The sequence below is a fragment of the Acinonyx jubatus genome, chromosome B1 (assembly GCF_027475565.1).
Source record: "Acinonyx jubatus isolate Ajub_Pintada_27869175 chromosome B1, VMU_Ajub_asm_v1.0, whole genome shotgun sequence".
In the NCBI taxonomy this organism is placed as follows: Eukaryota; Metazoa; Chordata; class Mammalia; order Carnivora; family Felidae; genus Acinonyx; species Acinonyx jubatus.
The window spans coordinates 163377923-163393259 of record NC_069382.1 but is presented as its reverse complement, the minus strand read 5'-3'; the positions used below and the strand labels follow the sequence as shown (position 1 = coordinate 163393259).

The 15337-nt window shown below is 34.7% G+C and overlaps 1 protein-coding gene across 1 annotated transcript in view; it reads right to left on the bottom strand.

The window, feature by feature from the left end:
* GABRG1 (gamma-aminobutyric acid type A receptor subunit gamma1) overlaps positions 1-15337 on the bottom strand; it is a 66610-nt gene that overhangs the window by 16996 nt on the left and 34277 nt on the right. The window contains exons 4-5 of the mRNA XM_015084728.3: positions 3184-3404; positions 2234-2316 (exon numbers count right to left, since the gene is read on the bottom strand). Of these exons, the coding sequence (XP_014940214.1) occupies positions 2234-2316; positions 3184-3404 (304 nt within the window). The remainder of the gene's footprint in view (positions 1-2233; positions 2317-3183; positions 3405-15337) is intronic.

The following is a 15337-nucleotide window of genomic DNA, read 5'->3' as shown; positions in this document are numbered from 1 at the left end:
TTACCTGTTCTTTTATTGGATTTTCTTCCCACCCCCCCTTTTTTAGTCTGTTATCTACATACTCTGAATATTAGATTTTTGTTAGTTACTTGTGTTGAAATGTAGTTGCCTAACATGGAGGTGCATTCTTTCAAAAAAATTTTGTTTCTGACACAGGTCAGGAAAATCCACAAGGGCTTTTTAAAGTAATCGAGTGAAGGAAATTCAGGCTGAAAATTCATGTGAGGGTGGGTCTGCAATTATATCCTCTCAAGGAGTTACTTCACCCCTAGTATGCTGATTGCAGAGGCAACTGTTCTTTTAGACTTTAGTGGTTGTGTGTGTGTGTGTGTGTGTGTGTGTGTGTGTGTGAGAGAGAGAGAGAGAGAGAGAGTGTGTACATGGGGGAGGGGGAGGTTATTCATGTTACCCTAAGCTCCCAGCCTTTGTAACCCAGCTGTATGTACAAATTATGTTCTAATAGATCTCTAATCCACAAATCTGTCAAATTCAAAGCTCAACTTTCTGGTTTCATTTTTATTGCTTCAATTCTTTCCTGGTGATTACTCACATGTTTTTGAGAATGTTTTTAATAATATAAGTTTTAAATTGTTTTCAACAGAAGAGTTGGTCTACCATATTATAAGAACAGAATCCCCTATCAACCTTAAAAATTTCCGGAACATTATATCATTTTGTACCAGGATCTCTCCATCAGCCATGATAAAATAGCTGTCATCTCTCCACTAACTTGTTTTAAAAGTCTGTTTTCTCTTTTCTTTTTTCGCATTCTGTCTTGTTTGATAGGCTCTAACCATCTTGCTTTTCCATAATCTCTATTTTTTTAATTATCATTGTTGATGCAATATAGTATATAGGAGTGTGGGTAGAAATAAAAACAGTGAGCTCATTACTTAATTACTCTAAATTTCATGATATTGACTGTTGAAATGGGGATATATTGAAATATTTTGAATATATTTGTTGTAAAACATTAGGAATAGAAAACTCAATTCTCTACTGGATCGATATGGAATACCTGAAAAAAGTTAGCTGTGATCATTATGTTTATGTAGGTGATAACCAATTGAATTCACAAGGATAGAGTATTAATTTCCAACAATTAATTTCCAAATCATAGTCAAAGAGATATCACACCAAAGATGTAGTCATGGTATCCAGAGGCAAGTACAATAATTGCTACATTTTCAAATATTTTCATATCAACTATTCTTTGAATGTATTCATCAAGTCTTTGGTATGATTTGGCCATTTTATTCATTAAGAAGTTAATGTTAGAAAATCAAAACAGTGAGATAGATTATAACTTTAAAAGGATATTTTAATATGACACAAATCATTAAGAAAAGTCAAGAAAATTCAATAAAAGCAACAAGAGATATTTGGGGATTTTAGTGAGTGAAGAAACAGGATAATACTTGTGAATACATAAAATGTAGTGTGAATAGATTTTAGTATGTAATATACAAAGAAGTCAAATTTCAATAGAAGGAAAATAGCACTAGACAATTTGTGGATATAGATATTTCTTAAAATTATTTTACATGTTTTTAAGACTTACTCATTTATATATTGTCTAGAAAAACCTTTTAGAAGATATATATGTAAATATGTCAGTAATTATGAAATAGAATTGATATTCATATAGAAAGGTAACAATTATTTTCTTGAAATAAAATATTTTTATATCAAAATTACTTGGTTCTAATCATTTCTCTGTATTTCAATATTTCTTTCAAATAAAATAAACTTATTTCTACCTTGGCTTTTCCAACTCATTAAAGTCTCAAAGATTTAGTATTCATGTAGTAAATATTATTCACCAAACCAATCTTTGAAACATATTTTAAAATCCAATGTAATAAAGTTAAATCTTGCCTCAGGGAGATGAATAAAATTTGAATCAACATTTTATTCATGGGAGTATTAAAACATTTGAACACTATCTTCAGGACTACTTTATTTAATCAAAATAGGAAAAGGCACTGGGATAAAACCAAAATTTGTAAGGAATGAAATAATAAAATATACATTTACTATGCATTCATTGTCACTTTTTAATTCAAAAGCCAGAAACAAATATGTCATTTGTAATTATTTTATCTGAGAGAAGAATATAATCCCCACCTCAGAAAATTATATAAATTGCATTTATCTCACTTTATTTTACATTTTTAAATAAACAGGTCTGAGGCTAAAATTCTATGAACTTATCATGCATTTTGTCACTTACAGCTTGAAAATTCCAGTGGACAGGAATGTTCATCCATAGGAAAGTTATGAAGCTGAAGATAACATTCTGCATTAATTGTCAATCTATTTAAATGAAAAAATAAATATTAAATAATAAGTAATTTCAAGCATTAAAAATCCTTTGTCTAATATTCAAGAATGATTTTGGCCTGTAATAGCAGTCTGTGATATATTAGAAAAAATAATAATTATAATACTTCAAAGTTTTAAATGTTAATATTGTAACATTCATAAGTGGGTATGAAAATTCTAACATTTTCCTTTCCAGCCAATTAAGCTACCACTATATACATTTCAGTAAATCTGCTTACAGTTAAAACTTTATACTTCAGGATCACAAAAACACATTGCACACACACACACACACACTCACACACACTATTAACTGAGTATACATGGTTATGCAAGGTAATTGTTTTCTCTTAAGTTTTCATGAACATCTTTTCACTAAGGATGATTCTTAAGATTAGGATGATCCTTGATAAGATATGTTAAGATATGTTCAAGACAACAAATTAAATAAACTTGAATCTTATATACATCAACCTTCATTTAATCCTTTCTTAAGGATGCTTTATTACATTATTGAAAACTTTATAGTAGATTGGGCTCCTAGAGAAAATCTCAACTATTTGCACCATAGGTTAAAACACATAATGTTCATACCACACCCTCTTTTGTTGCAGAGTTGGGGAGGGAAGGAGGGAGGAATCAAGAGATTTTTCTTGTTTGCTTTTCATTCCTTTCATATGCTAGTTACTCTGAGCTTTAAAAAAAGTTTCCAAAGTATACCGCTATTTTAGATTTTAGTGTATGAAAGGAACTCCATATTTCTTTCCTTGTAATACTGAAAAAGGAAAATTTATGACTTGACCAAATATTAGTATGGAAAATAAATTAAAGCAGCTATATTTTTTAAAACAGTATTACCTTAAAGTATATAAAACTCGTCCATCATTCCAAATTCGAAGCAGACGATTAGGAGTTGTTATCCAATGTGCATCAGATTTTCTTGAGTTTCTGAAGAAAGTGTCAGGAATCCAAATTTTTCCTACCATATTACTGTTAAGCATAAGCACTTTCATGGTACTATTGAATTTTAAACGACTATCAAACCAGGTTTGGGCAAAAATTATATCTATTGTGTATTCCTGAAAGATAAAAAGAAAGGTAACAACTTATAATATAGTAAAGTCACTACTTAGACTTGTTTTCATTTTTACATTATAAAATTTCTGTAAGTGAATAGCACTGAAACTCAGTCTTTTCAAATAAAAAATATGCCATTGCCTTAATTTTCATTTTTAATTATTTGCCTGAGTCATATAAGATGAAGTCCAAGATTTCTAGTAATAACTGCTTCCTAGTGCGGCTTCATAATTGTTTTGTAAATTTTATTCAAGATTTTATAATATGTAGTATATAGTCATTTAATATAAAAGCAAATTACCTTAATGTCAACAATTGTATCAATTTTTGTGACATTCACATGGAGCATCGGTTAAAAAAATCACAAATAAATACAAAATCAAGATGCAAATACCAAATTACCTAAAATCCCTTACATTTTCTTTTGTCCAAAAAATTAATTACAATTATTTAGATCCGCTGTTCTCAAAATTTTCAAAGCACACACACACACCCTTATTAAGCGCTTTTAACATGCCAAGCACTGTATGTTGAGTTTTGTATGTATCATGTCATTAAATCCTTACTGCAACCCTGTGAAATAGGTACTGCTATAACCTTTATTTTTAAGTCGCATTTACTGAGCAATATAGAAGTAAAATAATTCTCCCCACATCACAGAGGTAATAAGCAAATGATAAAGAGACTGAATCACCACAGGCTGAATCCAAAATCCACATCCACGACAACCACACATAATGGTGGTCATAGTGGAGCCTGATGGGTGCTGGTATTAGAGCACAGGCTGTGCCCATTATCAGCGACTGTAGATCAGAAATTCCAGGGTTATGAGAGAACCCTGGAGGAAGTGATTAGGTATTACCTACCTTTGTATCCTGACAAAATGTCTGCCACATTATAAGCACGAAAATTGATTTGATAAAATTAATGAATAAGAATGCGGTAATTATCGATGCTGTTGAGGAAAGTGATTATGTATGTGTACAACTCTGATATTAAGAGAGACAGAAAAGAGTAAATTGAAAAATATGAAATAGCATATGAATTACTTGTTGTGGGAGATTTTGGTTGCTCACTCTCGATGTAAGGCTAGCAACTGGCCAATTTACATGGACGGACATGTTTAGTGTAAGAAAGAGAAGTGTAATTAGGAGTTTGACCAATTGAATGAAGATTTTTTAAAAAGGTAGAGAGAATAATAAGTACACAGACTAGGAGTTAACTTGTTATTAGGAAAGTTGTATCAAATCCTAATTCCCAGCAGAATATTTATAAGTATAATTTACTTGACTAGAATATAGAGGAAATAGAATAGATAAGGAATATAGAATAGAAAGGAAAACCTTATTTTATGTATTTTGGCATTTTATTTTTATTTATTGAATAAATTTGACATGTAACATTGTATAATTTAAAATTTTTTTAATGTTTATTTATTTTTGACAGAGAGAGAGAGAGAGAGAGAGAGAGAGAGAGAGAGAGAGAGACAGAGCATGAGCGGGGGAGGGGCAGAAAGAGAAGGAGGGAGACACAGAATCCGAAGCAGGCTCCAGGCTCTGAGCTGCCAGCACAGAGGCCTACGCAAGGCTCGAGCTCACAGACCGCGAGATCATGAACCGAGCCAAAGTCAGACGCTCAACTGACTGAGCCACCCAGGTGCCCCCATCATTGTATGATTTGAAGGCATACAGCATACAGCATACATAAAGTTACTTTGATATATTTCTGTACTGTCAAAGATTGCCAATGTAGCAATATTTATCATATTACATAATTATGGTATATTATTGTCTATATTAATTATATTGTACATTTGACGTCTATGGCTTATTTACTACTTACTACAAGTTTGTACCCTTAACCACCTTAACCACCATCATCTTATCTATTTTAGATGAACAGTGTTGCAATTTGGGGAAGGCACGTACATATTAATAGTTAAAATAAAACCTTGGTTTGTGAGCATATTCATTCTGGAAGCATGCTGATAATCCAAAGCACCTGTATATCAAAGCAAATTTCAAGAGCCATTGGATCAGTTGTGATCCTGTGATGTTTGACATCACGTACCATTCGTATTGCAGGACATCGCTCGTTTGTCAAGTTAAAATTTATTAGAAATGTTTTCTTGTCTTGCAGAACACTCACAGAACAAGTTACTTGCAATCCAAGGTCTTACTGTATTTAAAATCCAACAGGGGCCTAAACATTACACAGTTGAAAGGTTCTTTATAAAGGAGTTAAGAAATATAGATAAATTATTCAGGATAATTTGTCCATATAATGATGTAATATGTGGTCATTCAATACTCTACCCATATATTTAGCGTCTAGTATCACCTAGCATCTAGCCAGTCAATTGTTTTGCATGGATGTGAAGATTTGAAGTCCTTAGGCACAAAAACACTCACATCATGATCTCCCCTTCACATAGTTTTGATTGCCATGAGGTTGCCAGGGAAATTTAGAGAGGGAGAGATGATTGAGATTTAGTTTTTTCGAACTGAGTATGGAATGGCACGGGATCAAATTGTACTGTGGAATATAGGCTGAAGTTTCTTTTGCAACCAAGTACCTTCCATAGCCACAAACTTGCTGATGTTCACAACTCAAGCTGAGTTGTAACGCAAGACATATCTCATAATACATAATACTGAAGTATATTTACTCTGTAGATGCTTAATCATCTCACTAAGGAATATGAATGGATTAGGCATGCATTATTGGGGGTGGGCGGCGAAAATGGGTCCTTCCAGACATTATCAGTGGTACTTTCTCCCTAAATCTTGTGGAAAATTCTTGGCCAGCTTTACAACAGTTATCTTTAACCCCTATTCTGACCTCCTGCTTCTCAGGCCAGATGTCTTTTCTTTAGAATAAATTATGATTTATCGAAGCAGCCTCTTCGACTGACACAAATAATTAACCACTCAGAGTCTAACAGTGTAACATGTGTTAATGACATGGTTTCTGGTTTTAATAGCAAATGCAAATAGAAGAATGCTCATGTCTCTTCTCTGGTGGATCCGAAAAAGAGTATTTAATAACATTATGTGCCAGAATTATTTTGTATTTTTGGATGGAATCAAACAGTATAAACTGCTTAAGATAACGGATAAGGCTTACATTCCTGCCAGGACTATGGCTTCGCAAAGCTCCAACACTGGTTGGTAAAGGGGACATCATGCTACCTGACATATACTTGGCTGCAGTATTCCTAACTAACAGGGCATTAAAGGCTGCACTTGAGAACTAACATGTCTCGGGGTGGGATTTAGCAAGCAGCTGAAAATCCTGCTTAGCAGCTGACAGGATCTTCTTTACAATACCTGTTGATAAAACTGCTAATTGCCATTGAAAGAGTTATGATTTCTAAAGAGTAAACTCTCCCAGGAGAGAGTCTTGGGGGAAATGGGAAAATTTTTCTACTCATAATTATTCCCTCAAGCGAGGACCAAGAAGAGAAAGATACAGAGCATATGTCTTGATAATCCAACCTTCCTATTGCAGATGCTAATACTTTCAAGCTCTTTTAAACTGCTAATCCTTAATAAGTGCCTCACTGAGATAAGAAGGTCATTAAAGTTTCTGCTACTTTATATGTAATCGAAAAATCCAATTTCATTTACTCATTTGTATTAGTACAACTTCCAGAAAGTGATCAAACTGTTATTGTTCTTCATGTTCTTATTTAGAAGCTATAATTAACTGGATAATAAATAAGTAAAAAAAAAAAAAAAAAAAAAACCATGAAAAGGAATGTCCATTCACTCAGTCCAAGTACAATAGCTTCTAGGATAAACAATTTAAGGCACAGTACATTTAACATTTGAGATCCAATGTACATTATGAGACTTACTTTTTTCCTTGCAAGTTAGCTGAGAAAACAGCATTCATGAATAAAGGCGAAGAAGTGAGTCATTTTATTTTTAACTCAATCAAATCAAAGCATAGTTGACGAAAGTATATGCCTTGTAGTCTTTTTACCACATGGTCAGATTTGCAGTTATGCACTGTGTCTCACAATTAAACGTACTAGTTTTCAATACTATTGTCCTAGTAATGGAAGAAACTTCACACAAAATGCAGACCTACGTAACTAATGTAGGTGTATAATTTCATCATGAAGTTTGTTTGATCCTGATCTGGTCTTCACACCTTGGCATTAATCTCGCCCTAAACCATCTATTCCCGTGGTCAAAATAGTAGTATACTGGGCCAAATAATGGTTATCAATATATTAGATGTGAAGGCTACAGACATGTAGACAAAAGGTACAGGCATAGCTAATCCACAGTACAAATAGCTTTAGTGGTAAAAGTTCATAGGTAGCTGCTCCACTTTGCTCAGTTATTATAAAAACACCAATTCTTAAAACTATCACAATATGGTTAAGTATAAAGCTTGGTGCTATTCTATTTTTCAACTAGAAAAAGAGATAAGGAACAAAGAGGATATGTCATGATAAATCATTGAAGTCATCCAGAAATATACTGAGAGAGAATCAAAAAGTAGACATGAATCCTGGGTTCTGTTACCAACCCTTTGGGCTCTTATTTTTATGACTCTACATGTAGATTTTCAAAAGAACATAACATCATGTGCATTCACCGATTAACTTCTTAAAAATATTTTTCAGTGATTAAGTTACTTCTATATTGTTCTGGGTTTACAAAGATGAAAATAGAGCCTTCCTGTTATGAATATACTATATACAAAAAAAATTAGAAATTAATAAAACTTAGGAAACGTACAGATAAAGAGAAATGGAGACAGTAGAGGTGATTTTCAGCTAGGGAAATTTGAGGAAGACTTCATGACAGAAGTAGTATTTTACCCAAACACTGAAGGATATTATGAACATTCAGATACATGCTGGGTTCGAATAATAGAAGTGTGGAGGAAGTAAAGAGGTAGTAAAGTGTAGGGCATAATGGGGAAAAAAAATTTAAGTCATATACAATGAAAAACGTAGTGTATTTTGTGTCCATCAGGAAATGTGCATACCTCAGACACACAGAAAATTCTACATCTGTAAGAGTTTTTGACAACAATTACCAATAATTGACTTGGAACCTAGACACCACTCCATCCCCATGTACTACTCAACTGAGTGTTATGAACTGAAAGCCCTAATACTCCGTGTGTTAATTTTATGCATCATGCTTAATCATACATTTCCTGCTAAATATTTATTCTATAATATTCGATGTACAATTTCAAAGAGTAAGACATCAATCTTAATATGATCACAGACAGCTAAACCCTGCAAAGGATACAAATAAAACAAAATTCCCACTCCTTAAAAAATGTATAATATATACTAGTAAAGAAAGAGTTAGATTCTAGATGTATATAATAAATAACCAATAATCTGGCATGGGAAAGATCCTTACAACCCTTATGAACCTGTTTCAGTCAGGGTTCTCCAGAGAAACAGACCCCTTAAGATGGATGGATGGGTCAATGGATGGTTGGACAGACAGAGAGATAGCCAGAAAGGATCGATAGATTTACTTAAAGGTAGTAACTGATGAAATTCTGGGGTCTTTCAAGGCAAAAACTGGCAAAGCAGGCCAGCAGCCTGAAGAAACAGAGAAGAGTTGATGTTTCAGTCTTGAATCAGAGTCAGCCTGGTGGCAGAATCTCTTCTTCCTTGAGGGACCTCAGTCCTTTCTCCTAAAGCCTTATCTGATTGAATGAAGCCCATCCACATTACAAAGCATGAGCTGATTTACCCAAAGTCTACTAATCTCAGTGTCAGTCACATCTAAAAGGAACCTTCACAGCAACATCTAGACAAATATCTGGGTACTATACAATAGCCAACGTGACACATAAAATAGACCATTGTTATACAGTTATAGCAGTAGGAGTGGGATATTCATGGATTCAGGAGGCCTTAACCAAAATTATGCATGTGTTTATTTGCTAGATAAATTACAATAACTAGTTTTTGTGGTAGGAAGAATCACATTTCCTCAACTCATGTTTTCTATATAAATCTACACTCTCCTTTTTGTCCCATCTCTTACTCACTCTACCTCTCAGAGAAGTTTGTTCCATATTTCTTAACTGACTAAATCGGGTACATTAAAAATCATTTATTAATAAGTTCTAATCTCTTTTTCATGTGCTGCACCCTGAACTTGATCTGAATGAAATGTCTCAAAATCTTACCGGAAGGTGGGAGTCAGGTAGGTGCACAGGAGTGCCGTCAAAGCGATTTGAGTCTCACCTTCCCAACCCTATTCTACAGCCCCATTTTAATTACTAGTAGGAGAAATTTGGGGTTTTTTTGTTTATTTTATCTCCATTTGCCTGTCTTCTATGAATATTTGTCAGTAGATTCAGAATCCATGCAGAGGGATAAAAATGGGAGAATTATTTATTGGTCCTTTCAAACACAAAATATGCTCCAGAAAATATAGATTACCATTTTTTTTCCATACAGATGTTCATTTGTTAAGTTTTCAGATTCAATTTTGGTATTGCATAAAGATAATGAAATTTGAAATTGTAGTGTTCAACTGGAGGTCTTCCAAAATAACATACATGATTATTTGCAGAGTAATTCCAAAATGTTACCTACATTAAGGTTACTGCATGGGATCAAACATACAATATTGCCTATTCCCTGCAACATTCATAGGAGGATAAGAAGTATGGACTGTCCTCTTCCAGGGCATCTACTGGTAGGACAAGAAAAGTTCTGGACATGTCAATATCTCCTTCTCTCAGAACACCATGAGCAATCCATTACTTCAGATCTTTAAACAATAAGGTCCCCTAGACATTTATAAATTTGTGAATTCAACCTTCCATAGTTATGCATGTCTTGTGAAATTTTATCAAAATTATGAGCAACTGATACCAAATATCACATGGAAGGACAATTTCTTGAAAAGATTCTACGAACTTCCCCAATGCATAGGCATCAAAACAATGTTTAACATCACCACGTTTTTCTGAGATGGATATAAAAGAGGAACAGACATGTCTGCCACACAGGGAGCTGAAGTGAGATACAAAGACAATCTGGAAGGCAAAAGAAAGACTCTCCAGATTCACTATAGCACTGCATTGAGCACCAAAACAGAAACATAAATGGCTAGAGAAAAAGCAGCCAAGTGAGGAATCTGATATATAGTCAAGAGAAACCCAAATTATTTTCAGTATGCATAACTGGACTATTCTGAACCCATGAGGTGAGACTGCATTTAAAAAGGGGCAATTTGGTGTAGTGATTGTGGGGTGAATGGCACTTTGGGGAAGACTTCTAGGGCTTGAATTCTGAATATAATAATTTTTAGTTGACCTTAAGTAAATTTCTCAGCTTTTTCTTTTCTTTTTTTTTCTTTTCTTTCTTTTTTCTTTTTTGCTTGTTTGTCTGAGAGAGAGGAAGTGTGTGTGTGTGTGTGTGTGTGTGTGTGTGTGTGTGCATGCGTGTGAGCTGGGGCGGGGGGCAGAAGGAGAGAGAGAGAATCTCAATCAACCTCCACACCCAGGGCCCAGCCTAACGCAGGGCTCACTCTCACATTCATGAGATCATGACTCCAGCCAAAATCAGGAGTTAGATGAATTTAATTGACTGACCATCCAGGTACTCCAAATTTCTCAGCTCTTTATGGCTCTCTTTCCTCCTCTTGAATCGGGATAATACAGAGCTTAGTACATAAGGTTCTTGCTAATATTTAATGTAAATTACTTAAAACAATGATTTCACACACGGTAAGCATACTATAATATTATGGTCATAATAATAAAGGAAAGACTTCATAGCATTTTTATTTTTTTAAATTTTATTTATTTATTTATTTTGAGAGAGAAAGAGGCAGAGAGAGGGAGAGAGAGAATCCCAAGTAGGCTCCACACCATCAGTGCAGAGCCTGATGCAGGGCTTGAACTCACAGAACTGTGAGCTCATGACCTGAGCGGAAACTGAGATTTGGATGCTTAACCAACTGAGCCACCCAGGCACCCTCTTCTCAGCATTTTTAAAAGGGGGCAACAGGGCTTTTGCAAACATTCCAATTTACAGCGATTATAAGACACAGCCATGCAATGCCTCCTCTGGAAGATGTGAACATTTTATAGACATAGTTTTATTTTTGAAGAAATTTCTTCATGTATAGAGACTGCCAGTTCTAATACCAATATTCCAAGTCGGAAAAAGTCTCTAGCTTCTGGAAAGCTAATTTATTCCAAATATTCATATTATTAGTTCATTTGCAGAATTTGAATCAGTTAATCAGCTTCTGTTTCATGAAACATCTGGCCCACTCAAAACTTGGGACACCAGTTGAGTTGTTTTTTTTTCCTATTTCAGTGGCCACTCTTTCTCCGTCTCCTTTGCTAGTCCCTCTACATCTTTAATCTGCCTGAGCAATGTCGTGCCTTAGTTTAGCACTCTGTTCCCTTCTCTTTACTCCCAAGGTAATCTCATCCAATCTCGTGACTATAAGTATCACGTATATCGCCTGAAAATTGCAAAAGCTACATTCCATATACAGCTGCTTCCCCGGAAATCCCAACGTGTATGTGTAACTGCCTCCTTAACATTTTCATCTGGATTGGTTAATAGACACCTCATGTTTAACGTTTCAAAACAGAACTCTTGATCTCCATTATCCTACAAAAGAAAACAAAAAAATCTTGTATCTTTTCTCCATCTCATCAAGTGACAACTTTATCCTTCTGAGTTAAAGTAAAAAAATCTTGGAGTTATACTTGACTCCTCTTTTTCTCTAAAACTCCACATCTGGTCTATCAAAATACCCTGGAATCACCATTTTCAAATTACTTCCAGGATCTGGTAACTTCTGATTTGCTTCACCATCAACTTTCTCCTTAATTATTGCAATTACTTGTAACTAATTTCCCTGCTTCCACAACTGTTCTCTTATACTTAGTCCTTCATTCAGAAGGATAGTGGTCTCACTGAAAACATTAAGTCATATCATTCTCACTCCTGTGGATCAACACTTTTCTATCACATTCTCACACTCATTCAGACAAAAAAAAAATACGCTACAACCTTTAAATGTATTTAGAATTCCAGATGATCTGAACCCTAATCACAACAACTTCTCCTACCTCTTTTAACCCTTCTTAATTTTACTACAAACACTACTGTTCTCCTTGCTGCTCCATGCACATCTCAGAGCCTTTACTCCTGCTATTGCCTCTGGCAAAGCACTCTCCAGATATCTGCATGACTTTCTCCTTGAACACTGTTGATTTCTATTCAAATGTCACCTAATGAGTGATGTTTCCCTTGTATACTGCGTACACTAAAACCTTCCCACCATCCTGACCCTCTCTACCAAGTCCTTTGCTTCACTTCTCTATATTTTATTAGTTATCACTTAATATGTTATATATTTACTTATTTTATAGCGTTGCCCCAACTAGAATGTAAGCTCCATGAGGACAAAGGGTGTTTGATTATCCAATACTATAACCTAAACTCTTGTTTAGCATGCATTCTTCTTTTATTTTTTTTATTTTTTAATTGAAGTACAGTTGACACACAATAGTACACTAATTGCAAGCATACCACATAATGATTTAATGCCTGTATATGATTTGCTATGCTCAACACAAGTGTAGCTACCTTCTGCCACCATGCAACGCTATTACAATACCATTGACTATATTCCCTATGTAGTACCTTTTATTCCCATGTCATATTCATTCCAAAACTGGAAGACTATATCTCCCACTCCGCTTTACTCATTTTGTCCAACCTCTATATACCTCCCACCCTCGTGCATTGTTGGCAAGAATCTAAATTGGTATAGCCACTGTGGAAATAATATGGAGCTTCTTCAAAAAATTAAAAATAGATATACCATATGATCTAATAATTCCACCCCTAAGTATTTACCCAAAGAAAATGAAAACACTAATTTGAAAAGAAATATGCACCTCTATGCTTATTGCAGCATTATTTACAATAGCCAAGATATACAAGCAGCTTGTGTCATTGAATGATGAATGAATAAAGATGTCATATGTATATATATGTATACACACATACACACACACACACACACACACACTATGGAATGCTACCTAGCCATATATAAAGGATGAAATCTTGCTATTTGTGACAATATGGGTGGGACTAAAAGGTATACTAAGTGAAATAAGCCAGACAGAGAAAAACAAAATACCATATGATTTCACTTAGATGTGGACTCTAAAAAACAAAACAAATGAATCAACAAACAATAAAAAGCAGAATCAGACCTGTAAACTCAAAGGTGAAAAATAGCATCTGGCATATAAAAGACAATAAATAGTTGTTTATGGAATAAATGAAATATATATATATATATATATATATATATATATATATATATCTCCTCCCTGGTGTCTACAATACATTTGAATTAATCTTCAAGAATTAGGCCAAAATCTCATAAATTCATGGCTAAGTTCATAGTTACACGTCTATGATCTAAACTAAAGTCATACAAATATAGGTCAACATGTGAGAGAAGGTTACATTCGAAATGGGAAACCTATAAATACATATCATGACATCTGGAAAGAAATAATCATCATGGGCACTCTTAAAAGCATGGTAGGGGCACCTGGATGGCTCAGTAGGTTAAGTGTCCAATTTTGACTCAGGTCATGATCTCACAGCTCATGAGTTTGAGCCCTGCATCAGGCTCTCTGTTCTTTGCGGTCAGTGCTTGACCTGCTTTGAATCCTGTGTCTCACTCTCTCTCTGCCCCTCACCACCCCCCCCCCACACACACACACACTTTCTCTCACCCTCTTTCTCTTTCTCTCTCAAAAATAAACATTTAAAAGCATGGTAAGGAATTCCCTGCAACAGAGGATTGGTATTCAAATGAGGGCTCTGCTTCCTAGAGAAGCCCTATCACCAATGAACCATTTGTTTTCCATCTACATGTGCAAAATGCCATTGATTGGTTCAATGCTAGATGGCTAGATTTTTTGTCTGTGGTCTGAGTGTGACAAGTATTCCTGCATCTGTAACTACACTGTATTAAAAATATATTCGTTAACAATAGTATACTTGAAATTTGTTAAGAGGATAGATTTTGTTTTGAGTTTATTCATTTATTTTGAGAGAGTGGGAGAGTGAGCACAAGATGGGAAGGGGCAGAGATAGAAGGGGAGAGAGAATCCCAAGCAGGCTACAGGTGATCAATGCAGAGCCTGACGTGGGGCTCAATCTCAGGAACTCTGAGATCATGACCTAAGCCCAAATCAAGAGATGAACACTTAACTGACTGAGCCACCCAGACAACCCAAGAGGATAGATCTCTCTCTTTTTTTAAGTTTATTTATTTATTCTGAGAGAGACAGAGACAGTGCAAGTGGGGCAGTGGCAGAGAGAGAGACTGAGGATTGCAAGCAGGCCCTCTGCTGCCAGTGTAGGAGCCCCACATAGGGGTTGAGATCATGACCTCAGCTGAAACCAAGAATTAGACACTTAATGGACTGAGCCACCCTGATGCCCCAAAAGGATAGATCTTAAATGCTCTCAACACATACACACACACATACACACACACACATAGAGAAAAGGAAAGAGTAAAGGAAAAAGAAAAAGAAAAAGAAGAAGGAGAAGGAGAAGAAGAAAAAGAAAAAAGGAAAAGGAAAAGGAAAAAAAGAAAAAGAAAAAAAGTAACTCTGAGGTGATGGATATGTCAATTAGCTTGATTATGCTGATCACTTCACAAAGTATATATATATCAAAACACCAAGTGGTGCACCTTAAATATATACATTTTTGTCAGTTACACCTCAATAAAGCTGAAAAAAGCATTTCTTGCTGTAAGAATTATTTTTCCTATCTAAGCAAGATGGAATACTGTATTTAGAAAGAATCTACATGTCTCATGTCTTAAATTATTTATATTAATTACCACTTTATAGATTATTTCCATTG